General features: G+C 44.5%; 1 protein-coding gene across 5 annotated transcripts; it reads right to left on the reverse strand.

Annotated features, from left to right (window-relative positions):
• Positions 1-352: 352 nt before the first annotated feature.
• On the reverse strand, positions 353-25,513 carry Gripap1 (GRIP1 associated protein 1). 5 transcript variants are annotated; one of them, XM_060374923.1, is made up of 26 exons: positions 25,381-25,513; positions 23,273-23,339; positions 23,073-23,134; positions 21,202-21,228; positions 20,361-20,468; positions 18,009-18,159; positions 17,083-17,267; positions 16,840-16,887; positions 16,202-16,233; positions 16,061-16,108; positions 15,831-15,930; positions 14,157-14,234; positions 13,863-13,955; positions 12,849-12,983; positions 9,411-9,506; positions 8,934-9,146; positions 8,702-8,815; positions 7,700-7,777; positions 7,502-7,597; positions 7,332-7,388; positions 7,147-7,246; positions 5,163-5,293; positions 2,540-2,662; positions 2,308-2,401; positions 1,248-1,402; positions 353-582 (listed from the first exon to the last, which is right to left on the reverse strand). In XM_060374923.1, exons 1-26 carry the CDS (start codon positions 25,420-25,422, stop codon positions 490-492), a joined length of 2,526 nt encoding a protein of 841 aa, XP_060230906.1. In that variant the 5' UTR covers positions 25,423-25,513; the 3' UTR covers positions 353-489. The 5 variants fall into 5 exon arrangements, with proteins under 5 accessions (XP_060230906.1, XP_021514271.1, XP_060230907.1 ...); XM_021658596.2 differs by lacking the exon at positions 16,061-16,108; XM_060374924.1 differs by lacking the exon at positions 13,863-13,955.
• Positions 25,514-26,311: the final 798 nt, after the last annotated feature.

A 26,311-nucleotide genomic window follows, 5' to 3' on the forward strand; every position in this document is an offset into this window, starting at 1 on the left:
CCAGACAGTCAGTGGGTGGGCCCGTCTGGCCAGATGGTATTTTGGCTGCATAGCCTTTACACACACACACTCACACACATACACACATTGCTAGAACATTGAGCATGGACTGCACCCCCACCCAACATCCCCAGGCCCAAATGCAGAGTAGCCAGGCTTCCAGACATAAATTAAAAAATAAAATAAGATGAAAAAAGAGTTGGTCTCTGGGAGGGAGAGAGAGCTCATGCAGAGTTGAAGGCAGGTGACCCTGGGAGTCAGAGCCAAGATGAAAAACTCCCTGCCCTTCCCTCAGGATCCCTTCTCCCCAATGGCCTTTGCCATTTTATCAGGGTCATCAACACCAGCCATGGACAGGCCTCTAGCCCCTTTAATGTCTATCTCCCAAACTATGACATTTGGGGACAGCCTCCATATCTTCCCACCACAGCCCAAGAGGAGAGAGTGGCATTCTGGAAGGGGATGGGAACAGGTGTAGCCTGTAGGTCTTTAGTTGGCTTCTCCAGGTTCTAGGTCTGGGTCAGGGGACCCCACACATTCCTTGCTGAGCCGGACAATTTCCTGGGATAGAACTTCCATATCCTAAGAAACAAATGAGCCATCAGGAGCAAGAGAAAGGGAAGAAAAGGGCAGCTCTTTTACCAAATATGAGGTGTTATATGTAGTTAGATGGCCTGATGGGTTCATCAGTGCCCATCGGTATCAGGCCTTATGTGGCTGCTTCTCCAAGGCAAGACCTGGGAATGACTCCCTTAGCAATTAAGGAATACTTGGGTTGGGGTGGAAGAATTAATGTGTGGGTGAACCTATGGCAGGGATCTATGGTAGACAAAAAGGCTCACAAATGAACTTTGTAGAGGACAAGAAGTTAGGTAGGTAGGCAAGTGACAAGTAGGTGGATAAAAGGGTGACTGATGAGTAGATGAAAGAATGACAAATCAGGAAATGGATGGAAGACTTGGAGCAAAGCGGTCTGACAGATAGGCAGATAGCTAGGAAGATGGGTAAATGGTGAATGAATGCATATATGAATGGATGAGTGGGTGGAAGGACAGATGGAAGAATGATAGGCTAAACTGGTAGAGTTGACTGGAGGGTAAAAGAGGGGAACACAAAAGGGTGGTAGATGACTGGAAGGTGGTTGCTGGGAGAACAAAGGCCAGTTGGAAAGACACAGCCAGGGACTGTGTGGGTAGGGAGGCAGGTGGTTGGAGGGACGGATGGGCAGCCTGAGAGTCCACACTCGCCTTGTGCAAGTGCATATTCTTGGTGAGTTGCTCCTCCAACATGTTCTGCAGCTTCTTGTTCATTTCCCGAAGGTTCTCATCGCCGGGCTTCACTAGATCTCTCAGGACACTGCCCAGCCCACTTCGGTCTGTGTGGCCTGCTGCCACAGACACATCTGCAAGGGTCCAGGCTGAGCACCACACCCTCGGCAGAGCCGGGGCAGGTGGGGAGGGGAGTGGGCAGGGCCAAAAGAGAAAGGAGGAAAACAAAGAGCAGGCAAGAAGGCAGGGAGAAAGGAAATGTTACATTGGGGCGGAGGCTTTGCCATGTGAAACCCAGCTGTTATTAGTTATGTGACCCTGAAAAATAGTGAAAATTCATAACTAGTGGTTCTGCAAACATGTATGTGAATGCATATGACATACAGGGCACACAGTAAACCTTCAGAGCATGTCAGCAGGTATTACTAATTAAGAAAAACCAGACGGAAGATTTGAAAGCAAGGAATAAAACAGAGGAGAAAGAAGATGGGATGGGAGTCAGACGGGAAAGGAAGTCATCGCCATGAAGGTCAGAGAAGACAACAGGGGTGAAAGTACTGTCACTGAAGATGCATGGCTGGGTAGAGTCATGCATACTTGTAATCCTAGTCCCTGGAAGGTAAGGGCAGGATTCCTAAGAGTTTGAGGCCAGCCAAGTACCAGGCCAGACAAGGCTACATAGAAAAATCCAGTTTCATAGAACAAGCAAACAAATAAAAATGGAAATAGAACAATAGAGCTACTAAGAGAAAATGAAGGAGAACAGAAAAAATGCATAGAGAAAAAGAAGGCAGGGAAAAAAGAATAACACAGAAGAAAAGACAGAAAAGTCCAAGGAAAACTACTAGAGAATGGAGGAGATAGAAATGATGAGTACAAAGAGGAGGCCAGGTAAAAATGCAAAGAGCTTCCCTGCTTCCCCTCTGTGGGTCATGATCTTGTCAATAGCTTCGCTGAGTTTCAAGAAGCATAAAACGATGGAAAAGGAGGGGGCAGGTGAAGGTTGCACTGTAGGTGAGGACTGGAGTCGGGCACTGACCAATCCGGCTATCCATGACGTAGGTCTCAATGATGGCGCTTTTCCGGCATAGGTCCTCTGCCATAGAGGCGCTGCTCACCTCCAGGTGTTTCACCTGTAAGATGGTCCCATCTCAGACCTCTCAACTTACCATTTTTTTTCCCATGAGGAAGGACCCAGGCAGACACCCTTCCCACCCACAACCCCATTCAAGGGTACTTCACATGGGGACTAGCAAACAGATACATAGCACCTTCTCCTCCAGCATCCATTTCTCCTGCTGTGTCTCAGCCAGCCTCTGAAACAGCTCAGCCACTTCCTCGTCTGACAGCTCTGCTGGCCGAGGGGGCTGGGCCTGAGGACTGCTGGATAAAGACTACAAGAAAGAGAGAGAAAATCTAGCCATTCTCAGCAGAACACATCCACTCTGAGTTAGGAGCTGGAGGCAAGCGGATGAGTATAGGCTCTGAGGCTGGAGCTACCAGCCACATTTGGCACTCTGAGATACTTCACATTTTCTTTGGTGTAAACAGAGCCAAACAATGTAACCACCACAACAGAAAAGTTACTGAGAGGATTAAGGGAAATCCAGTAGCAAATGACATCTAATTCCCAGATGACAGGAAATGGTGTACTCTGAAAGTGAATTCTAGCTTTTACAAAGAAAAGATACTTTAAAAGCTCACTAGAAATATTAGACAAAATATTAGATGAGGTGAGAAAGGGAGAGCAATCAACTGAATAAAACTAGGTTACTTGTCATCTCAATTGTTTTTTTTTAATGTACATATTTATTTTTACTGCTTTTATCTATCTACTTATGTGTGTATCAGTGTGAATGTATGCCACATGTGTGCCAGTGACCAAGGAAGTCAGAAGCAAGGGTGGGATCCATGGAACTGGGGTTACAAGCAGTTCTGAACTGCCTGATGTGGGTGCTGGGAATTGAAATTGAGTCCTTTAAAAGAACAATCAGTGCTCTTAACTGCTGAGCCACCTTTCTAGGCTCCTAGTTTTGTTTTGTTTAAGATTTATTTATTTATTATGTGTACAGTGTTCTGCCTGCATGTACGCCTGCATGCCAGAAGAGGGCACCAGATCTCAGTATAGATGCCTGTGAGGCACAATGTGGTGGTTGTGAATTGAACTCAAGACCTCTGGGAGAGCAACCTGTGCTCTTAACCTTTGAGCCATCTCTTCAGCCCCCAGGTTTTTTATAATTGAAAAAAAAATGGTTTAAGCCAGGTGGTGGTGGCGCACACCTTTAAACCTAGCACTCAGGAGGCAGAGGCAGATGGATCTCTGTGAATTCGAGGCTAGCCTGGTCTAGAGCTTGAGTTCCAGGACAGCCAAAGCTAAACAGGGAAACCCCATTTGAGGCCAGCCTGGTCCACAAAGTGAGTCCAGGATAGCAAAGACTATACAGAGAAAACTTGTCTCAAAAAACAAATCAAGGGGTATGGAGAGATGGCTCAGAGGTTAAGTACACTGGCTGCTCTTCCAAAGGTTCTGAGTTCAATTCCCAGCACCCACATGGTGGCTCACAACCATCTATGGTGAGATCTGGTGCCCTCTTCTGGTGTGCAAGTGTACATACAGACAGAACATTGTATACATAATTAAATAAATCTTTTTTAAAAAAGAAAACAAAATTTAAAAAATACAAATAAAAAGTGGTTGGCAAGGAACATGGTCTGACAGATGGCAATAATAATAATGATAAGCATAAGTTGTTGAAAAGAACTAGCCACAGTGGCTCATGCTTAATCTCGGCATTTTGGAGACGGATTCAAAATGCTTATGAATTCAAGACCAGCCTGTGCTACATATCAAGAATCCAATATTAAAAAAGGGGGGGAGGGGAGGACATAATAAATAGGGGCTGGAGAGATGGCTCAGGAGTTAAGAGCACTGGCTTATTCTTCCAGAGGACTGGGGCTCAATTTCCAGCAGCTACATGACAGCCCACAGCTAGGTGTTGTAACTTCAGTTGCAGGGCAATCTTCCACCCTCTTCTGGCCACACAAGGTACTGCGTGCATGTGGTGTAAAACACACCCATTCTCATAAAATAAGAAGATAAAAATAAAAACTTATTTAAGACAAAGCATGGTGGTACATGTGTTTAATCCCAGAACTTTGGAGGCAAACCAGGCAGATCCCGGAAGGTTAAGGCCAGCTTGGTCTACATAGTAAGTTCCAGGACAGTCAGGGCTATGTAGAGAGACCCTGTCTCAAAAAATGTATTAAGAAAAGCAGCAAATGCCCAGACATGGTGGCACACACCTTTAATCCCATCACTCAAGAGGCAGACAAGGCATAGCTCTTCCATGAGATTAAGGCCTATATGGTCTACGTAGGATGTTACAGGTCAACCAGGGCTACATAGCAAGATAGTGTCTACAGAAAAAAATAGTGAGTTGGAAAAACGTACCTCCTACATGAGTAGTGCACTTCCTACAATGCTTGTACTTTATAGCACTAGGAATGGTGGGATTAACCTACAGATGATGAAATAGAGGGGCAGAGAGAATGACAGGCCTGTCTCCCATGTATTAGTATTAATTTGAGTTTGGGGCATTGACAAAATGCTTTTGTCAGGGGCTGAGGCTGCATCTTAGTAGAACAGCAAATGTTGACATATGTTTGCATGTACGTGTAAGTATAAGTTACCATGTTAAATCTTCAGCCTGAGAGACACAGGGCCAGACAAAGAGACACATACATACAGAGAGAGGAAAAAAAAAACATATAACTCTAACATATAAAGAGGCAGAGAAGAAATGCTTGTCCAAAGGTCAGTGTAGACAATTTCAAGTGAGTAGAAAATGGGGAAACTCCAGACTTATTTATTAGTAGGTGAAACTTGTCCCTTACCCTAGCTGGCATGGCTGAACTCTCTTTCTCCTTCAAAATCTCCCGGTAGCTGAAGGAAGAGACGCTACTGCTGTCCCCTGTCTGGGTCCTGCTTGGTGAGTTCATCTCAGAGAGAACCAGCTCTTCAAGGCCTGAGTGTGAAGGAAAAAGAAACGTGAGTTTGGATCCCTTGGAATCTTAGGACAGCAATCAGCAGGAAGAGGGAGAAACATATTTTCCAGAGAGAAAAAGAGAAAAAGAAAAAGACAAAATGCAGGCAAGAAAACTCCAAGGACTGTACCAGACAGAAACAAGGACCTGTCACTGTTGGTAAACATATCCAGTGAAAGAAAGGGAAGTGAGTAGACACAAGATTCCAGTGGCATAAGTACTCAAAGTTAGATGCAGAAGAAAGGCAGAAGAGTGAGAGTATGTGGCAGCACACACACATGCAGGGAAAAGCCCAGAGCCAGGAAGCCAGCATGTGATGGGGACCAACAGAAACCACAGAGAAAGACAAAACGAAGATGGAGACAGACTTGTAGCCATTTGCCTAGACCTCAGGCCCATCTAATGGATAAAAAAACATGGACAATATAAAAGTCTAGGACAGGTGGTGGTAGTGCACACTTTTAATCCCAATACTCAGGAAGCAGAGGCAGGCGATATCTGAGTTCAAGGACAACCTGGTTTATGGAGTGAGCTCCAGGACAGTCAGGGATACATAGTGAAACCCTGTCTTGAAAAAAAAACAAGCAAACAGCTGGGTGGCACACACCTGTAATCCCAGCACTCAGGAAGGCAGACGCAGGTGGATCTCTGTGAGTTCAAGGCCAGCCTGGTCTACAAAGTGAGTCCATGACACCAGGGCTACACAGAGAAACCCTGTCTAGTAAAACAAAAAATAAAAACAAAAAAACCCAAGCAAACAAACAAAATTCTAATCTATCCCCCACTTCTTAAATTAATCTAAAACAAAACACTTCTATTAAAATGAAAGGTTACTCCAGGAGGCTGAATGGGATATTGGTTTGGTGAGAAATACGTGTTTTGCCATGTCACTTGAACACTTGCTGAGCATGGTGAAGCATGCCTACAGGTAGACTATTTGAGCTCAGGAGTTCAGGGCCAGCCTGGGCAACACAGAAAAACTCTGTCTCCCAAACAAAGACAGAAAACACTGGTACTGAGTTGGTGACACTGCCCTTACAGCCACTCCCATACTCCAAAGGGATCTCTGGAAGGGTGCAATGCCTGAGTGGGGTTCCGCCAGCAATTCCAATGACAGTCAGTTTTCTCTAAGTCTGTCTGTGATTTAAGAGAAGCACTAGAGCCATTACTGAGTTATTTGAATGTATTTACAGCTACTCCCAACCAAGAAAAGGTAGAAACACTTCCCTGTTTGTGTGGGCGTGTTTTCTGCTTTCACTAGAAGAAGTACCTTGGGTTGTGTTAGCTGTATATTGAAAATAGTGCAAGCCAAATGTAGTGGCTTATGTCTGTAACCAAATTCCTGGGAAGGTAAGGCACAGTACCATGAGTTTGAAATCAGCACGGGCTACAAAGTGATGCTTTTTTAAAAAAATAAAAAAAAAAAACAAAACGACAAGATAACAGTGATGACAATAATGAAGAGTATAATATGAGTGTAGTGCTGTTCCTATAGAAATCTGTCTCCCTTGATGCATTGTGAGTTCCTGGAGGGAAATGACTTGGGGCTTGGAGTAGGGCTTGTATCACAGATCCTAGACAGGAGGATTTCTAGAATACAATAACGGAAACAGTAGAGAAAGCAGAGAAATAAAGGCAGATACAGAGCAAAGAACACAGGCAGAGAAAGAAACAGAGAAGGCAGGGAGAAGCTAGACAGACAGACACACACACACAGCAGACAGTGCAGAGAGAAAAAAGACAAAACTCAGTCAAGACAAAGGGCTGGAACAGGGTTCAGGGAGGTCTGGGAGGCAGCCCTAAGGTGCAGCTTCCAACTGTCCTGCCCTTTTACCTGAGCGGCTCTTGCTATTGGTGAGGATGTCCTGCAGCCGCTCCTGAAGTTTGTCAGCCCGTTTCCTTTCTAGGTGCAGCTGCCGCTTAAGGTCTTTGAGCTAAAGGTGAGGGAAGGGATTGAGAGCTGTAGCCCAGGGTACCAGTACAAGAGGGGAGAGGAGGTCACAGGCCCCACTAGCTTACCACAGCACTGCCCTTCTTTTCCAGAATCCGCTGCCCGTCCACTGTGTCCTTTACCTCCTGTGGTTAGAGAAGGCACAGCTGCCTGCAGTACATTCCCCCCCACCCCCACCCCATCCCATTCTGCAAGCTTAGGACATGGCTTTGCCTGGGACCACAGAGATACCACAGACCTGCTTCAGGCTGCTGATGGTCTTCAAATAGCCATCTCGCTCCTCCTGGGCCTGCTGGAGCTGATCCCGCACACTCTGAAGCTCTTCCTCCTTGCCCTGCAGAGCAAACAACAACTCAGGCCACTGCATGAGAAGTCCCTGTTCTCCTACAGGAGTAGTCGGTACCCAGAGACAAGAATATCACTGTTCGAGAAGCACCTTCAGTTCAGCAGCGTGCTCCTCCCGGCACTGCTTGAGGGTTTCCTCTTGCTCCTGCTGCTGCTGCAGCAAGGATTCCTATAAGAGTCCCAGGAGACAATGTGTCCAGTTACGGGCATGTCAATTTCAGCAGAGTTTTCAGGGGTATGACGAAAATACCTTTTTACTCTCGGTATAACCTGAACTGGCCTTGAACTCCCAATCCTGCCTCTGCCTTAAATGCTGGGATTTACAGATAACTCACTGCCATTCCAGGCAGAGAATATCTTGTAGGAAATAGCACACGTGCCTTTAGGCAGAAATTTGAAGTCAAAGCCTACATCATTCACATAGTAGATCAAGTGATTTGCATTTATACTTTATTTAATAAAACAACGCTGCATACCAAGTGGTTGCACATATATTAAGTCATTTTCTATAATCTTCCTAAACTACCTTGGACAGTAAGGCATTATTTTCATCATTAATTTTTGTTGTTATTTTTTGAGACAGGGTTCCTCTGTTTCTCTGTGTAACAACCCTGGTTGTCCTACAACTCACTCTGTAGACCAGGATGGGCTCAAACTAAGAAAGATCAGCCTGCTTCTATCTCCTGAGTGCATGGAGGCATGTGCCACCATGTCTGGGTCATCATTAATATTTTTGCTGCTGGGAATTGAAGCTGAGTCCTCATTCATGCTAACTATGTGGTCTACCAAATGAGCTATACTCTCTGTCCCTCCTATCCCCTTTGTGCCAGAGATGAAATACATTGCATAAGATCATACCTCTAGGAAGTGCCCCAGTCAGCATTCAAAGTTAAGGAACCACCTGGCTCCACTGTGTGCTTTTTCTCTGTTACAGGACGTTGCCTCTTGTTATTGTCATGGATTACCAAAAAGTGCATTACAACTTTTTCACAGAGGAACAATCCAGGAGGAAGAAAAGCCTCTTCAAACCTACACAGAGGCAGAGCATGGGTGCCCCTATGCTCTGTACCTTTACTAGGCACCACCAACTTACCTCGGTCTCCTTCAAGCGCCGTTCAAACCAGCCCTTAGCTCCATCCATGGAGTGTACCTTAGCCTGAAGTTCTTCCACTGTGTGCTGAAGATTTTCCAATTCCCGTGTTCGGGCCTGGAGGCAGAACACAGTCAGGAACTGGCCAGCAGAGGACTGGGCACACCTTGCATGTCACCTGCAACGCCATGGTTCTCAGCTAGTAGATGCAAAGGGGTATTGTTACCCCACCCACCTTCTCCTCCCGAATCTGTCCCCGGAGCTCCTCCTCCTGCCGTTTCTTGTCCTCATGCAGTTCTCGAAGCTCACGCTCATAACGGGCTCGCACGCCTAGCATCTCCTTCTCGTGCCGTAATCGGACAGCTCCCAGTTCTTCCTTATGCTGGGACTTCTCCTGCAATGTCTCCATTGCTAGCTCATCCAGCATGACCTTCCTTTTCTCAGCACTCTGGGGACCAAAGGAGTAGGCCAAGAGAGTGGCAATTAACTTCATCTCCCAACACCACAAAATGACCACTATTCTGCTCCATGTCTACTAGCCAGACTCCACCAATTCCCTGGCCCTTCAAACTGGCTGAGTCATTCATCAATCCTTGAGGAAATGATTATTTTCTTTCTCTTTTCATTCCCAAGATTTGGCTATGATATGGCCATAATAGTTCCTACCCACATGGACTGTGCTATCTTTTTACCTCTTCCCATGGTGCCCCACCTTCTGAGCTTCCTGGAGATCGTGGGTCAACTGTTCCTTCTCCTGCCCTATTTCTTGAAGTTGTTCCAGCAGCCGGTTATTGGCCCTTAGTGATTCCTAATTCAAGAAAAAAGGGGAAGTTTGAGAAAAGTCCCTAGTAGGTACCAATAACCTAGAGCACTTCTTTTTTTTCTTTCTTGAGACAGAGTTTCTCTTTGTTAACAGCCCTCACTGTCCCAAAACTCACTCTGTAGAGCAGGCTTGTCTCAAACTCACAGATATCCGACTGTCTTTGCCCCCTGTGTGCTGGGATCAAAGGTGTGCACGAGCACTGCCCAGCAACCTAGAACACTTCTGGCAGACCTTCCTCTAGTAACGGGAAAAATGACAGACACCGCTGCTTGCTTCCCAACAGTCAGTCTACCCTACTGCCTTAGCAGCAGAATTTTCAGTTAGGAATATGACAGTCTGAAGTAGTTCTCTCTACTCTTACAGACAAATAGGGCCATGTGATTAATTTCTTGATTCTTTGTAGTCTTTTCTTTTTTTGAGACAGAGTCTCACTATGTATCCCTGGCTTGCCTGGAACTCTCTATGTAGATGAGGCTGGCCTGGACCTCATCTGCCTCTGCCTCTAGAGTCCTAGGATTAAAGACATACTCAGCCATGCCAGGCTACATTCTTCTTTTTTTTTTTTTTTTTTTTGGCGGGGGTGGGGGGTGAAGAATGAAAAACAAGATCTTCTGTCAAAAGTCTTTTTCTTAACTTAGGATCTCATCTCAAACTTGCTATGTAGTTAGTCAGCAATGAACCTGGCCTCCTAATCCTGCCTCTACAGCTGAAATGCTAGGATTACAGGTAGTAGATATTATGCCTGGGGTTGTTTTCTTTTTCTTTCTTCTTTTCTCAGGTTTTCTCTGTATGGCTCTGACTCTCTTACAACTCAACTCTGCAGAACAGGCTGGCCTCAAACTTAAGAGAACTGCCTGTCCCTGCTTCTCAAATGCTGGGATTAAAGGCATGCACCACCACCACCTGGCCTTTGTCTTCCACTACTTCTTCTTCATTAACAAGCTCTGACAAGTTTTATTAAAGAAAAAAATGTCCTGGTTTACTTTTCTTCTCCTCCTCCTCCTCCTCCTCCTCCTCCTCCTCCTCCTCCTCCTCCTCCTCCTCCTCCTCCTCCTCCTTCTTCTTCTTCTTTTGTTTTGTTTTTTTGGTTTTGACACAGGGTTTCTCCCAGGCTGGCTTTGAACTCACAGAGATCCACCTGTCTCTGCCACCCTGAGTGCTAGAATTACAGGCATGCACCATGCGTGGTTTCCTGGTTTACTTTTCACCAGTCTGTTCTGGCATGCTTCTAATATCAGAATTACCTGGGTCAATGAAGCCAGTGCACATACTCTGTAATATTTTCCACATGCTGTGCCACTTTAGTGACAGAAAACAGTTTTGGATTAATGGTTCTATTTCAGATTGCCTCCAAACTGGGTACATTGGCAAGAATAGCAATTTTGTTTTTCCCCATTTGCTCATCTTCAGAGTTTGCTTGAATCCAAGCACATGCACTAGAGACTAGAGTTGATTGCTTCCAGAGACTTTTGCCTCATCTTTGCAGCCACCATCGTTCTGCCTAAAGGGCAGAACAGCCCTTCACCAAGAGCCGCTGCCAAAATGGTTGAGATAGAGAAAGCTTGCTTAGTTTTTCTTAGTTTGTTTCAGACAGGATTTCTCTGTATCGTCTTGGCTTTCCTGGACCAATCTTGGCTGTCTCAAACAAAATAAACAAGCATAAAAGAATCCACCGTCAGTGCTATCATTCGTCTCTGAGCAACCTACTTGTTTTCACTCTATAGCCTTAAACTCACAGACATCTCCCTGCCTCAGACTACGAAGTGCCACCATGAGAGAAAATAAAATGCGTATGTGTCGCCTTTATGAAGCATTTGTGTGCATGGGTACGTGCACATATGCAAAGACCAAAGGGGGACACTGAGTATCTTCCTCTCTTTTTAAATTTAAATTTAAATTTCCTTTCAAAAAAAATTTTTTTAAATGTTACCATTGACACATGATTCTGCCTTCCCATGTGCCTGCACACCAGAGCTAGATCTCATTATGGATGGTGATGAGGTTCTCAAAACCAATTTCCATGTGGTTGCTAGGAAGTGAACTCAGGACCTTTGGAAGGACAGCTAGTGTTCTTAACCTCTGAGTCATTTCTCCAGACCATCTTCCTCTCTCTTTTGACCTTATTTCCTTGAGTCAAGGTCTCTTACTAAATCATAGTTTTTGGTTAATCTGGCTAGCCATCAAGCCCCAGCAATCCTTCTGACAGCAGCACCCCATCTCCCAGTGCTGGAATTATGGGCACACTTTTTACACGGTACTGGGATCTGAACTCAGAGCTTCATGCTTGCTCTTAGTACTAAGTATTCTTGCCCACTGAACCATCTCTCCAGATGTCTGTGCCCTTCATGCAGTCTCCTCATGTAGCTCAGGCTAGCCTCAATCTTGCTATGTAGCTAGAACGACATTGAACTCCTCATCCCCCTTTCTTTACTTCCTAAAAGCTGAGATCACAGGTGTACATCACAGAGGCTGGTTAATGCAGTGCTGTGGACTGACCCCAGTGCATGCTATACAAGTACGCTATTAACTGAGCTAATCACCAGCCCTAAACATTTTTGATTTTGTTTTTTTGAGACAGGGTCTCACTATGTAGTTCTTACTGTCCTGGAACTCACTTTGTAGGCCAGGCTGGCCTTGAACTCAAGAGATTTGCCTGTCGGTACAAACAGTTTTGAGTTGCCATATGGGTGCTAGAATTGAACCCAGGTCCTTTGGAAGAACAGTCAGTGTTCTTAACCACTGAGCCATCTCTCCAGGCCCCCAATTTTCTTTCTTAATCTAGTTTTATTCTATTTTCTCCTGGCTAAGCATCCTTCGTCCTAAAAACCAAAGTCTGAAACTTTTTTGGTTTTTGTCAGACAAGATCTTACTGTGTAGCCTTGGATGGCCTACTAGTCACTATGCAACCAAGACTGGACTAAAGCATATGGGAATCCTCCTGCCTCAGCTACCGGAGTGCTAGGATTAAAGGCAAACACCAATATATCTGGCTTAAAATTTGAAATGCTTGAGTATGCACATAATGCCACATATGGGAATTCCATACCTGACCACCAAAGATGGGTCACTCTTGTAATGCATAAGTGCCAGGTATGGTGGCACACCTTTAAGCTTGGCCAGCTGGACTACGTAGCAAATATCAAGACAAGGGTTTCATAAAGAGCTCTACTTTGTCTCAAAAAAATGCAGAAAATATAGGTAGTAGGATATTAAGAAGCCGGCCAGGATTCCAGGTCTCCCTGACTCCAAAGTCTTCTTGCCATTCCTCAAGGGCAATTCACTGCATTCATACTAAGAAACTACAAGACAAGTCAGAAGAAGCTTCACCTGGAGCTGAGAGTTGAGGTCATCTTTCTGTCCCATAAGATCTTCATATTCATCCTGCCGATGGTGTAGTTCAGCTGTTAATTCAGTGGTCTGTTCCCGAAGCATATTCAGTTCTTGTGTCCTTGCTGTCTGGATCTGGACAAAGTGGTAATGGTGGGCAATGGAATACAGGGAGCCCAAAAGCCTAGGAAGCCTGAACCTCCCAGTTCCGGGAAGATAGGAAGAGAAGTATGAATAAAGATAGAAAAAGAAAATTCAAAACAGAATATCAGGGATAAAATAAAATATTATGCAGTGATAAAAGAACTCATGAAACATATGGGTAAAGCTCACAGACATAGAGGTACCAGAAAGCAGGCAAGGGCAGAAGAGCTTTGACTCCATTTATATGGATTAAAGAACAAGCAAAAGGAGCTGGAGAGATGGCTCAGAGCTCAAGAGCATTGGTTGTTTTTCCAGAGGTCTTAAGTTCAATTCCCAGTAACTACATGGTGGCTCATAACCATCTAAAATGAGATCTGGTGCCCTCTTCTGGCGTACAGGCACACATGCAGCAGAACACTGTATACATAATAATCTTAAAAATAAAAAAAAAGGAACAAGCAACATGAATCTATGTTGCTAAAGGTCAGAATACTGGTTACTTCCAAGGATATGCTGACTGGAATGGTAAAAGGATCTTCTAACATACTGAAAAATGCTCTGTATCTTATTCTGGAAGGTGGCTATATGGAGTTATAAAGGAACATGGATACAGATAGTCACATTCGATTCACCAAGTGCACACTTAAGATTATTACATTTCATGCACTTTATCACAGAGAAACTAGAATGCCAGAAAAGCAGGAATGGCTGAAGAAGAAGGCTGCAAGTCAACAGAAAGGAGAAACAAAAACAGGAGACCACAGAACAGTAATCAGTCCAGACCACCCTGGTCAGATGTAGGCCAAAAGCAGAGAGAGAGAAGAGAAACGGAAACAGACAGATGAGCAAGGGCTTTCAGGTGTCCTGTACCTGCTCCAAAGCAGCCAAGCTAGTCCTCAAGGCATTGTTCTCAGCCAATAGCCCTTCCATTTGTTCCTGCGCATCTGCACTCTGGACGGACACCTGACCCCACCCCAACAACAGATGAGAGCAGGTCCAGAACATAGGGGCAGAACCTACCCGTAGCCAAGAAAGAAAGGACAAAGACACACAGACCAGGACTAGGAAAAGCAAGACCCCTTAGGCCATGTTTGCCTGTTAAATACCAACTCAGCCTGTCGTCACCCTCAGCCCCAGCTCCCAAACCCACCAAGTACAACATACCCGATTTTGTAGGGCCCGCAAAGCTGCTGCATGCTCCAGGCGTTCTCCCTGCTGTTGATCTCTTAGCTCCACCAAGCTCTGTGGGAACAGGGAAGTCAGATAACCCCATGCCAGAACTCATCCTTCCCTGGGTAGACACGAATATACAACCTCCCTCTGATCACCCAGAAGCATGTTTCCAGCATCTGTAAGTCTTAGATTAGCTGTCAGGGCTTTCAGGTTCATCAAGACTCCAAGAAATTCCACACAGGGCTTTCAAACACTTTCACTCCCGTTTTGTCCCAGCTTTTGAGTAAAATTTCAGACATAGGTAAGTGCCTGAACCTAACTTCTGAGGTGCTCCTACTCACTCAGATTCAAGCCTAGGAGCCCCAGGATTTTCAGTCCCCAGGGACTATAACTTTACCCATCTCCAGACCCTAACTACTAGGAGTTGTTGACATATTTAATCCCCCCCCATGTCCCAAGATCAGAAGCCTCAGTTCACACAAGCTCCTAGCCCCAGACACGAGAGATCTCAAATTCCTAGTGTCCAGCTCTTGAAGAAACCTCAGACTGCCACTCTGGGAATCTTTAGACCTAGATCACCAAAAACTCCTGAGGCTTTTATCCAGAATCTCTCCCGGACCTCACATTGCAGTTTTCCAGGGTCACTGCTCCCACAAGCTAGCATATTCTCTATTGTGAGAAACAGCAGACTAGCTTCCTCTCAGGGGAAACCCAGGGGCTTTGAAGTCATCCAGCCCTGATGCACAGGAACTGCATACTCATGTAGTTTTTGTTCCAGCTTGTCACTACAACCAAAGACCTCAGGAAAACTCATCTCACGTGAACTCACTTCTTCAACATCACAGAACCAAAACAACTTTATAGACCTTGAAGGTCTCAGTTGTACTCTGCCTCCAGCCCCAACTGCCCCATACTTGAAAGCCCAATATCTATCAACCCCTAGGTCCTTGACCCCTAGGAGACTCAAATGTACCAATAACACAGTCTTTTAACTTATTATTATTGAAATAAGGTCTCATTATGTATCTCCAGCTGGCCTCAAACTTACAGAGATTCATCTGCCTCTGCCTCCTAAGTGTTGGGACTAAAGCTGTATGCTACTATACCCAGCTGATATGACAGCTTTTAAAGGTCTCAGCATCACACAGTTTCTCTCCTCCCCGACCCCTCAACAGTTTCTCCGTGCAACATCCCTTGCTGTCTAGGAACTTGCTCTATAGACCAGGCTGGTCTTGAACTCACAGATATCTGCCTTCCTCTGCTTCCTGAGTGCTGGGATTAAGGGCATGCGCCACGACTGCACCACCACCACCTGGCTGCATCACCCAGTTTCTAACAGGAGAGTCCCACAGCTCAGATTCACCCTGACTCCTGGTCCCAGACCCCAGTGAGATTTCTGATTCATACAAACTTGTGGTATACAACCAGAGCCATTAGACTCCCACCAAGGAGTCTCTGATTCATGTAAATTCCTATCCCAATTTTTAGGGCTCTTGGGTTTCTGAGTTCCCATTTTTCTAGCTCCTAGAAAGTATACGTATACCTGTCAGGTTGCTATATTTCCAAATCTCAAACATCCCAACCAGTCTCTAAAGACCTTATACCTCCCCAGACTGTCAGTCCTGGTTCTCCACTCCAGGGATCTTGGGACCCAGCCCACATCACCTGATTGGCAGCCTCAAGTTCTTGCTGCAGCTTTTGGGTGAGAGCCAAGTGTGCTTTCAGATCAGCTTCTTTTTGCTGTTGTATTTCTTCTATTTTGTTTCTAGGGTGACACGGATAGAGTAATTAGGCATGGCTAAAAGCCCACTCTCCCATCTCTGCCCCTGTGGTCTTTGGTTAATTTTGCTGGGCATGGTCCCTGTTTTTCCACTACTGAAAACCCCAATAGACACCTGGTTTCATTAAACAGTGTTTCCTTCTCTGTCTGCAGATGGCAAAAACTAGGCACAGAAAGACAGACATAGATACATCATTTCCACAAGCCAATCCCCCTCTCTCTAGGTCCCCAAAACCCCTGAAAAAGAAATGTATACCTTTCCTGTTTCTTTTTCAATTTCTCAGAGAGCTGAGGGAGAAAAGGGAAGGAGTACAGACAAATAACAACAATGAGAATATTGACAAAACAAAATAAACAATAACAACATTTATAGATACTTCATACTGAGTCCTTCCTACAAGTCAGGTTTTACTTATGATTTTTTGTAGAATTCTCAGTACATTCTTGAGAAGTGAGAACTACTGATTTTATGAGTGTGTAAACTGAGTCTCAAAAGGGTTAAGCAATTTGATGGCTCAGTTGTCAGCAGCAGCAACATCATCTCCATCTAGCTTTCTTGGACTCCCAAAGGCCATTATTTATGCTCCCAAAGCAGTGCCAATGGCCACAGTACAGAATGGCTAGGCTGGGAGGCCTGAAAAGTAGGATCCTGATTGGTTGTCTGAACACTGGGTCCCCATGTTCTACAGGCATTCTTATATGGATGAATTGGCAAAGCTTCAAGGAAACAGAAGGGATGAGGCCTGCCATGCACAAGGTAGAATGGGACCACATTGCTTTCCACAATGAAAACAACTCTGAGATTTGGGAGCCTCTATTTCACACATGATGAAATTGAAGCTCTGAGGAGTCTCCTCTGCTGTCAGGAGAAAGCCAGGTGGCAATAAACCCCACCTTAGCAAGTTCATCCTGGAGTCTGGAGGTTTCAGCTTGCTTTGAGCTCTGTGGGTGGGTGGGGGTGGGGAGGAAGAGATGGAGTTGTTATCAGTAAGGATGGAGGAAGGCCTCTAATTTTGCCTGTTCCACCTCCCTTTAGCCCATGAGATAGTGATGTCACAGACATCTCCATGGGCCCATAAGTAGGAGTAGAGTGACTGCTGTCTTCCAGCATTCTAGTTCCAAGAGACCCAGATTTACCTCTAAGCCTTGCAGCTGCTCCCAGAGCAACTTCTTTTCTTCTTTCTCAATTTCTAATTTCAGCTCCACTTCTGCCAATGGCATGGGGGCCAGGGCATCAGGGAGCACATCTCCTGGGGGATCCCCTTGGCCCTCACTGATAGCAGAGAGCCTCATAGCTTCTTTCCTGTAGCGTTCTTGCAGTGCTGTTGAGTAGAACAAGAATGTATGATAAATGACATCATCTCAGAAGTCCCCTGTCATGTCTCAAATACAGGGAGAATTATCAAAACTTCAGCCTTTCAGGTTGCATAGGGCCCTACCCCAAATGAAGCCTCATTCAGGCCTGTCATAAAAAATGGTTAAGCCCCAACAAACTCACAAATCCTATCTACCATGTCCAATACCATGTTTACACACATAAACTAATTGCTACTCATATTGTACCTGGTTTCAGTCCTGACCAAGGTACTAGCACCTACTACCACATAAGTCCCAGCTACTCACCAAAGCCTTTGTGCCAGGGCCTTTTCACACTCTACCAAGCTGTCTTTCTGCTTTCATCCCAGACCCTATTTACAATCTGAGCTCAGAATCTTTCTAATGTTCTAGTTCTGCTTAGTCAAGGTCTCTTTTTCAACACTCATTCTGCTGTTCTCTATCATTTGCTATGCACAAGACACTGAACTAATGCAGAATGGAACCTGCTCCATCTTCTTGGCATAGATATTCTGGTGTACTGCATGGATAAGAAAGTTTAGACTCAGAGAGGTAAAATGCCTTCCAAAATCCAGCCACCACACTCGGCAAAATCCAAAATCACACACTAGTTCAGGCAAGGCCAAGTCTCACTTTGAAATTTATTCTCTCTCCCATAAGAGGTCTATCCCCATCCCTGCTTTGCTCAAGACCCGAGGTCTCTATATCCCAGGAAGGCTTCTATGCACCTGCCATGTTCTTCTGCAAGGCTGTGTTCTCTGCCTGCAGCTGTAGCAGCTCTCCATCCACACGTGGTCCAGCTTGAATAGCCCCCTCTCCAGTAGCCCCTTTCTTCAGTTGCTGGTTCTCCAGCTCCAGCTGTTCCAGCTGGCTGCAGAGCTGAGCAGGGGGAGAGAGATGAAAGAGAAACAGTCAATGAGAACAATACCCACCAAAACACAAATAGCAGTTGGCCACTCATTAAATTCATTAAATTCCCAGAAGAATCCTATAATGTAGTTGCTCTTACACTTTTGGATAAAGACACTGAGACACAGAGATACTAAACAATTTCTAATTAACACATCTGTTAAGTAGCAAAGTCAAAAATGGTGAGATGACTCCCAACCTCTGAGATGCTAGGGCCTCAGGCAGCTTTGGAAGCTGTTAGCACCATGGACAGCCCCCACGGAGACAAAAACACACTGGTCTCCAGCTGTGGAAAAATTAGATCCCTGAATCCAAGGACAGCACCTCTTGATCCAGGCATCAGAGACAGCTTGCAAGACATTTCAAAATAAACACAGCTTACAGTTCTCAGACTTCCAGTCTTTAGTTTTGAAGAGGCACACCATGAAAACAAAATTCAGCAGGCCCCACTGTTCATTTACCTCCTGGTTAAAACAACAGTTTTGCAAGACAGTCACCTGAGTTCACTTTCAGATCAGACTACTGAGGCCCACAAAAAAAATTTTTTTATTGCCTAGGATGTAGCATCATTTCTTTCAATCATACTAGAAGGCATTAATTAAAGAAATGATGTGATAAGATCTAGAGGTCAGAATAATTTTTGTGGAATAGTGGAGTGGCCAACTGAGAAAACTAGAAATAAGGAAACCTGAAGGCTGTAGAAGTAGAGCAGAGAGGCAGTAATACTGAGGCAGGTAACAAATATAGAATACAAACATGTTTCATACTAAGCAAATACTTCTTCCACTAAGCTAACATTCCATGTTCCTAGACATAAAACTCCTCTGTCTCCTTTACCTTCTTTTACTTTTCCCATTCCACTGGAATAATGTATCTTTTTTGAGTATGAAAAGGGATAGAGTTATGGCACAGTGGCTAGCACACCTGCTTAGCATGCATGATTCTCGGACTGGCTCTTCATCAGCACAAACAAATCAAGATATAGTTTAGAGGGGGAAATGAACTAAGATAATCACCATTCCCATTTGTAAACATTTGGGAATCAAGAAACAGGAGGCTAAGTGACATAGCTAGTAAAATGTACAGCTAAGATCTAGGCCTTCTGGTTCCAGAATCCCTCCTCAGAATTACTGACTGTTAAACGACATCTCCTGGCACTGTAACTGCTTAAAGATTGTTTTCTGTTGCATTTTGTTTTTGAGTTTTTGACTTTTTAAATATTTTTCTTTATTCTTCGATATGTCACATAGACCAGTCTGGCCTGGAACTCACTATGTAGCCAAGGATGACCTTAAACTTCTGATTCTTTTGCCTCTACTACCCAAGTGCTAAGATAACAGGTATATGCCACCACCACAGTTTGTGCAGTGCTGGGGATCAAACACAGGATCTCATTCATATGACTAAGCCACTCTACCAATTAAGTGATATCCCAAGTCCTTGGGTGGGTTTTTTGTTATTTTTTAATAATTTCTTATTTATACATGTATTATGATCACATTCCTCTTGATTTACCTTTTTAAAGCAGTATGTCCCCATCAAGCAGAGCCTTGAAAATAACATTCTTTTTTTCTACAGAATATTTTTTTCCTTAAAACATGCTGAAAACTCACAAACTGATCAACCATGGATACAGAAGACTAGTAGGAGAATAAAACACAGGATTTCCAATTGCCCAGTAGGGTTGGAAAAAGCCAGGAGATTAAAATCAGTAAGGAGATAGAGTTAGCCAATCCAGGATGAATTACCTGGAAGAAGTGGGACCCCAGACTCATGTCAAATGAAGGAAAGAAAAAGAAAACATAAGCAATTCAAACACTCTTTCCACTCATATTAAGCAATAAGAACTTTACATAAAGCCTGAGAATACACTGGGGCTCCATAGCACCAGCCCAAAATTATACAAATGGATGCTTAAACTAAATAAAAGGAGTGACTTGGGAACCAAATGAACTTAGAGCTCAAAGGATCTGATTCCATCAAAGTGTTTGGCCCCACCTGTGAAATTACTGCCCCCAGCAACAGACTAAGGCCTGTTTCAGCACCATGGACAGTGTCCAGCGCCAGACCCTGTCCACCCTCTACTTCTGAGTTTTCAGCCTGCTCTTGTCCATGCAAACAAAGGCGCACCATTCCCATTTCCCCCCCTCAGCTATCCCGGGCACCAGCACCTTGCTGAACTCAGCCATAAGTGTACTGTTCTGCAAACGGAAGTCCTCCTCTTGGCTGTGCAGCTTTGCCTGTAGCATCTCATTTTCACTCAGCAGTACCTCCATTTCCTGCAGTGACAGACATGGGCCAGGACTCCAACAGGGGTAGAAAGGATGGGGACGTAGATAAAGGAGAGAGAAGGAAAAATGGCATTGGGTAGGATGCATATAAGGTAAAAAGAATGAGGCAATATATAGGAAAAGATACATACAGGGAAGTAGATAGAGACAGAGAGCAAAAGAGACATGGGGATGTAGGGAGAAGAAATGGGAAGGGAGATAGAGAAGTAAGGGAATGAGGGAAAAGGGAAATAATAATAATAGGGAGATAAGAAGACATGGGATGAGAGGAAGATCAGGAAAAAGAAAAGGCAGGAAGACAGGAACAGAGAGCAACAGGGAAAGAATATAGCAGAAAGAAAAGAAGGGAGGAGGTTAGGAAAGGCAATGAGTAAGGGAGATAAGAGGAATGGGATAAAGAGAAACAAGAAGTCAGACAGAGAAAGAAAAACCAGAAAAGAGAAATGAAAGAGTCAGAAACCAATGGAAGAGAGACAAATGGAAAGAAACAAAAGGGAAACAGGAAGGCAGACACAGATTCATTGAGGATAAAGAAAAATAAAAAGAGATACAAAGAGTGCAAGATACACAGGAAAACAAAGACAGATATAGAAACACACAGAAGTGAGGAAGTTGCAGATACATGGGCATACATAGATAAAGGCCAGTACAATGCCACCAAATGGAAATATCCCCAGTATGACACTCTTGACACATATTCACCCACCAAAGGTCCCCTTACCTGAGCTTTCTTGCTCTTGCTTAGTGCCTAAAAGGAAGGGTGGAAGAGAGCTAAAGTGAACAGTAATGGAGCCCCCTGTGGGATATGGAGACTATTATGGCAGGTGGTGAGGGCAATGACAGGCTATGGGATGAAAATATGCTTAGACACAGAACTTTCATAATAATTGGAAGCCCACAATGATAATAGAAGAGATGAAGGAAGGATGGTTGGGAATGCTGCTGCCTTTCTTCTATGCTCTTGAGGGCTTCAGAGAGAGGGGGAAATTGTGTCATAGAATTTAACCCCTTTTATTCTGTATCTCCAAGGTATTAAACGGTGGCTTCATCACACCACCTGCTCAAACATATCAAAGTGTTTACTTCTCATGTAACATAGCAACTTCTACCCCTCTGCTTGGCAGCCAAGGATATTGCCAGGCTTTAAAAATCAACACTCTACCAAAAACTCCAGTTTCCTGACTGCCAGATTTTCTGAATTCTATTTTCATTCATCCAACAAGTACTTTTAAATTTTTATTTATTCATTACTATTGTGTGGGTATATGCACACTTGTGCACATGTCACAGCTTACACATGGAGATCAGAGGACAATTTCATGGTGTCAGTTCCCCTTCCAACTTTTTTTTTTAAATAAGTTGTTATTTTGTGGGTATGCATGCATGCAGTGCTCTTGTAAACCAGAAAGGCCATTATATTCCCCTGGAACTAGAATTATAGCCAGTCTGTGAGCTGCCATGTAGGTTCATTCCATGGGGATGGAACTCGGGTTGTGCTCTTAACAATGAGTTCCAGCCTCTCATCTAACAAGTATTTATTCGGCATGTACTATATGCAACTTTGTACTATACATGAGGCCAGAGCAATGAAGAAAGATAAAAATAAGGATCTAGACTATCTTAAAGAGCCACGATAGGCTATATTCTACCTTATCTTTAAAAGATCTGAAAGGTAGGTTTGGTCTCATGTCACCAACAGGACCAGGAAAGGTAGAAGCATAAGGAAGCAGTCTGAGTGGAAGACATGAAGCAGACTCAAGGCAGATTTACTGATAGACTTGACTAATTAAAAGTTAATGAATGAAGCTCTACATGGTATACGTGCCTATAGATCCAGCTATTCAAGAGATTGAGGAAGGAGGGCAATGTGAGGCCACCAATTTGGGACCAGCCTGGGAAACACAGCTAAGACAAAGTTAATGAATGAGGGCTGGAGATGCAGCACAGGGGTAGAGACAGCTTATAGCCAGGTGTGGTGGCAAACTCCTGTAATCCCAGTACTTGGGAATTGGAGGCAGGAGGATGAGGAATGGAGGATGAGGAGTTCAAGGCCATCTTCACCTACATAGTAAGCACAAGGCCAGCCTAGGCTTCAAGACATCCTGTCTTGTAAACAACAAAAAGATCACTTTTTAGCCTTTTGGTTAAGATCAAATATAAACAGCTTGTCTAGCATGTACTAGATCCTAGGTTCGATCTGTATCACCACAAAAAAAAAATAGTGAATGAATAAGCAATTGATATTAGAATAAATTAAAATATATCAATAAATTAAGCAAAGCCAAGCATGTCAGCACACATCTATAACCCCAGCACTCGGGAGGCTGACACAGGATGATCAAGAGTTCAAGGCCAGTGTGGGCTAATAGCAAGATCCTATCTGAAAACAAACACACACAAAAATTAATTAAGCAAGATGAAAATTGGTTCAAATTAGCCAACTGAAGAGATTTCTGTGAAAATCTTTTCAAATCACTGTAAGAAAACAGCATAGAACATTAGGCCTGGTGTAGGTGTTCACTGGGAGGTAAATGAGTCAGATGTATAGAGGGAAGCAAGAGGTGGGTGGATAGGGTAGGTGGAGGGTGGTACCTTTTGGGCTTTACTGAACTCCTTATCCAGGTAAGCAACCTTCTGTCGAAGACTGTTAAGTTCTGTTGCAGGGAAAGCACAGAATCTCAGCCTCAGGCAGTAATAAAGAACTGAAGGGTCATCTTATCAGGCCTCTATAGGAAAACCTTTGCCTCTAGTCCCCCCAAACCACCCAATCTAATGAGACTCGCTTGGCTCACCAACACCATTCTTCCGAAGTTCATCTGAAAGCTGATAATTATTTGTCCGGAGTTCCAGGAGCTGAGTCTTTGGGAGAAGCCATGAAACAAAAAGATGATCAGGAAAGTATTCCTACCCCTAGGTGAGCCAGCAAAGCCTCTAAGCCCTAAAAACTTTATTGGTTCCCCTAGGTACTTCCATAGTTGTTCCATAAGATCTGTGTATACTATATTCTTTGGTTTTGTTTTTTTGAGACAGGGTTTCTCTATGTAGCCCTGGCTGTCCTGTCACTTTGTAGACCAGGCTGGACTCACCTGCCTCTGCCTCCCAAGTGCTGGGAATAAAGGCATGTGCCACCTCACCCAGCTCGTATACTGTATTCTTATATGGACAGCCAAGCCCTGAGCCCCAGTGTCACCTTATCCAGCTCCATTTACCACATAGCCAGCCTCACCACTAATCCACATCTGCGCCACTGAAGGGTATTAGCATATGGGAAAGGTATTGGAATAGTTAGGCTCCTGTTCATATGTGTTCCTGTGATGCATACATGCAGGATAAACTCATCCTGGCTGACCTCTTTATACCCTGAACACTGTCCTGACTAGATGAAGATGGCCCCTTTGGCAGGGGCCTTCCAAATTCTTTCCCAAGGAAAGAGAATCTGGTCTTTCTCTTTCCCAACTTCCATGAGTCAGGGGATGTTCTTCAAGGTCCTGTAGAACTCCCAAGGTTTTCAAAGCATGTCAGAGTCCTCTTATGTCAAGAATTAAGGGAAAGTGCAGCATGGGCCACTCCAAACAGTCTGAATCTGATTCTTCCCAGAACCACTCATTGTCTCCTACCCCTACTTTTTTCTCTTTCTCAAAGCACCAGCTTCCAACTCTCTCACAATGGTTTGCTCCAGATCACAAGGCTTGGCTTGCATAGGATTTCTCTTGCTCTGTTCTCCCTGGGACCCAGATATCATCTTTCCTAATCCAAGGCCAACTATCAACCTTCAAGGCCCTCTCCAAAGAGCCCAATGGCTTTCCTTACACAAGGCCCAATGGGATAAATCTTCCTTGCTCAAGTATCTACCCACTCTTTACAAGATGTCTTCAAGCATGATCCAACAGGGGTGACACTATGTCCTTCAGGGTCTCTCAAATACCCTTGGGTGGGCCAGTTGAACTTGTCTTATTCAGAATCTTCTGTGATTTACAGTGGTCCACCCCATTTATGGTCCAGCGAGCTCACTCCAGTGAGCTAGACCAACTAGCTTCTATTCCCTCAAGAGTTCTGCCTCCAACTTACAGGTCTCTAAGGTTCCCTATTTCACTCATTCCCCCTCAGAACGCCTTTGAAAAGAATCAACAGGTCTGAGTAGCAGGTCAGGCTACTCCCCAAAACCCAGTGCTGTCCCTTTGGGACTTCAGGACTTTCCCTGAAGTCCCAAAGCATCATTCTTTTTATATCCTCTGGTTCTTCCTCTAATATGAGTTAATGATATTACCCACTCTGAATGTTCTTCACCCCAGTTCTGAAGTAATCAACCCGATCCATGCAATTATACCCTTCGCTCTTTGAATCCTTTACCATCAAACGGCACAGAAACTCTAGGGAATAGATCCATGGTCTTTCCCTATTCCCCTGGCCTAGTGGTATCTCCCACAAACTTTCCACCTCCCACCAAATTCGTGGTCTTGTCCTGTCAAATCACCAAACAGCTCCTCCCCACCCCTGCCCCCCTTGACGCAAATGGCCAGATGCCTGGTTCTTTTCTTCAGACAAAATAGTTTCTCCTTCCACAGGATCTCCATCCTTTAAAGTCTAATATCATTACCAGTTAATGTTATGCCCTACACATGGGTCCTAAGGTCTCGCGCTGTCCCTGAACTGAGATAGGTATCGCCTACTTAAAGACGTTCTACCTTCCCCACAAGGCTAACAGAATCCAACCTTCAGAACCCACGTAGAATCTTTGAAATCAATAGGGTCGACACTCAGAACCTCGGTTTCCCTTCTCCGTTCCCTCCCTCATACTCAAGGCCCATCCCAACCAAATCCTCAGAGCCAATGACACGACCTATCTCTACCCCACCCCCCAGTCGCCTAGATCGGTGGTCTTCCCCACGTCGTGCGGCACCTGCATCCGTTGAAACTCCTCTTCAGACAGAGCTTGCGCCATATTCCTCCCCCCACCCCCGGCAAGCTTTGTGCGCGGGTGCAGCTTGTGCAGCCTGTCAGTATGAGGTCGGAGCGAACCACTGACCAGAAATGGAGGGGAAGAAACCTAATTCAAATGTTCAGCGTTTTAGAGACGGAGAGAAGATAATAAAGCGTAAAGGTCAGACAAATTTTTACTTTGACCTCCTAGCAAATTGTAGATCATCTGGTACTACTTTTGAGCATTTATAGATTAACCGTTGCTATACGACGTTACGATATCCCTGTATCATGGGTGGACCCGTCGGTAAGGAAGTAGTCCACCACAGAAAATTACCCTTCCGCGATGCTCCTTTAAAGAGAAAGTGACTTAATAACGATGGAAAACGAAAGCGGAAGCTTCCTCCAGTTTTGGCCCGGCCCTCCTCCGGGTGACCCCAAAGGGGAATCCCGCCTCACGTAAAGTCCTTGACCACCCACCACTCATTTTTTAAAAAGATCTGACAATGGTTTTATTAGCACAGTGTTGTATATCATGTTAGTGAAAAGACCTAGTCATTGATAAGCAGTGAATAATAATATAATAATAGTATTTTTTTAAAAACCAGAAAACTCTGTTAAAAACAGAAACCAGCTCCACAGAAGAGAAGTTGGTAGCACGCGCAAGGTTCTGGTTGTGATCCCCAACACCGAAACCAAAACAAAAACACCAGAAACATGTATTTAAATGCGTCCTAACCATCTCGGATCTGAAAGAAAAGGTCGCTCAGTGTAGTTCTATTGTTTTCTTTTAGAAATTATTTTCCTGCTGTGGGAAACATATTTAAACCGGACTCCTGTGATTTTGTTTTGTTTTTGTTTTTTTGAGACAGGGTTTCTCTGTGTAGCCTTGGCTGTGCTGGACTCTCTTT

Source organism: Meriones unguiculatus, chromosome X, assembly GCF_030254825.1.
Source record: "Meriones unguiculatus strain TT.TT164.6M chromosome X, Bangor_MerUng_6.1, whole genome shotgun sequence".
Lineage (NCBI taxonomy): Eukaryota > Metazoa > Chordata > Mammalia > Rodentia > Muridae > Meriones > Meriones unguiculatus.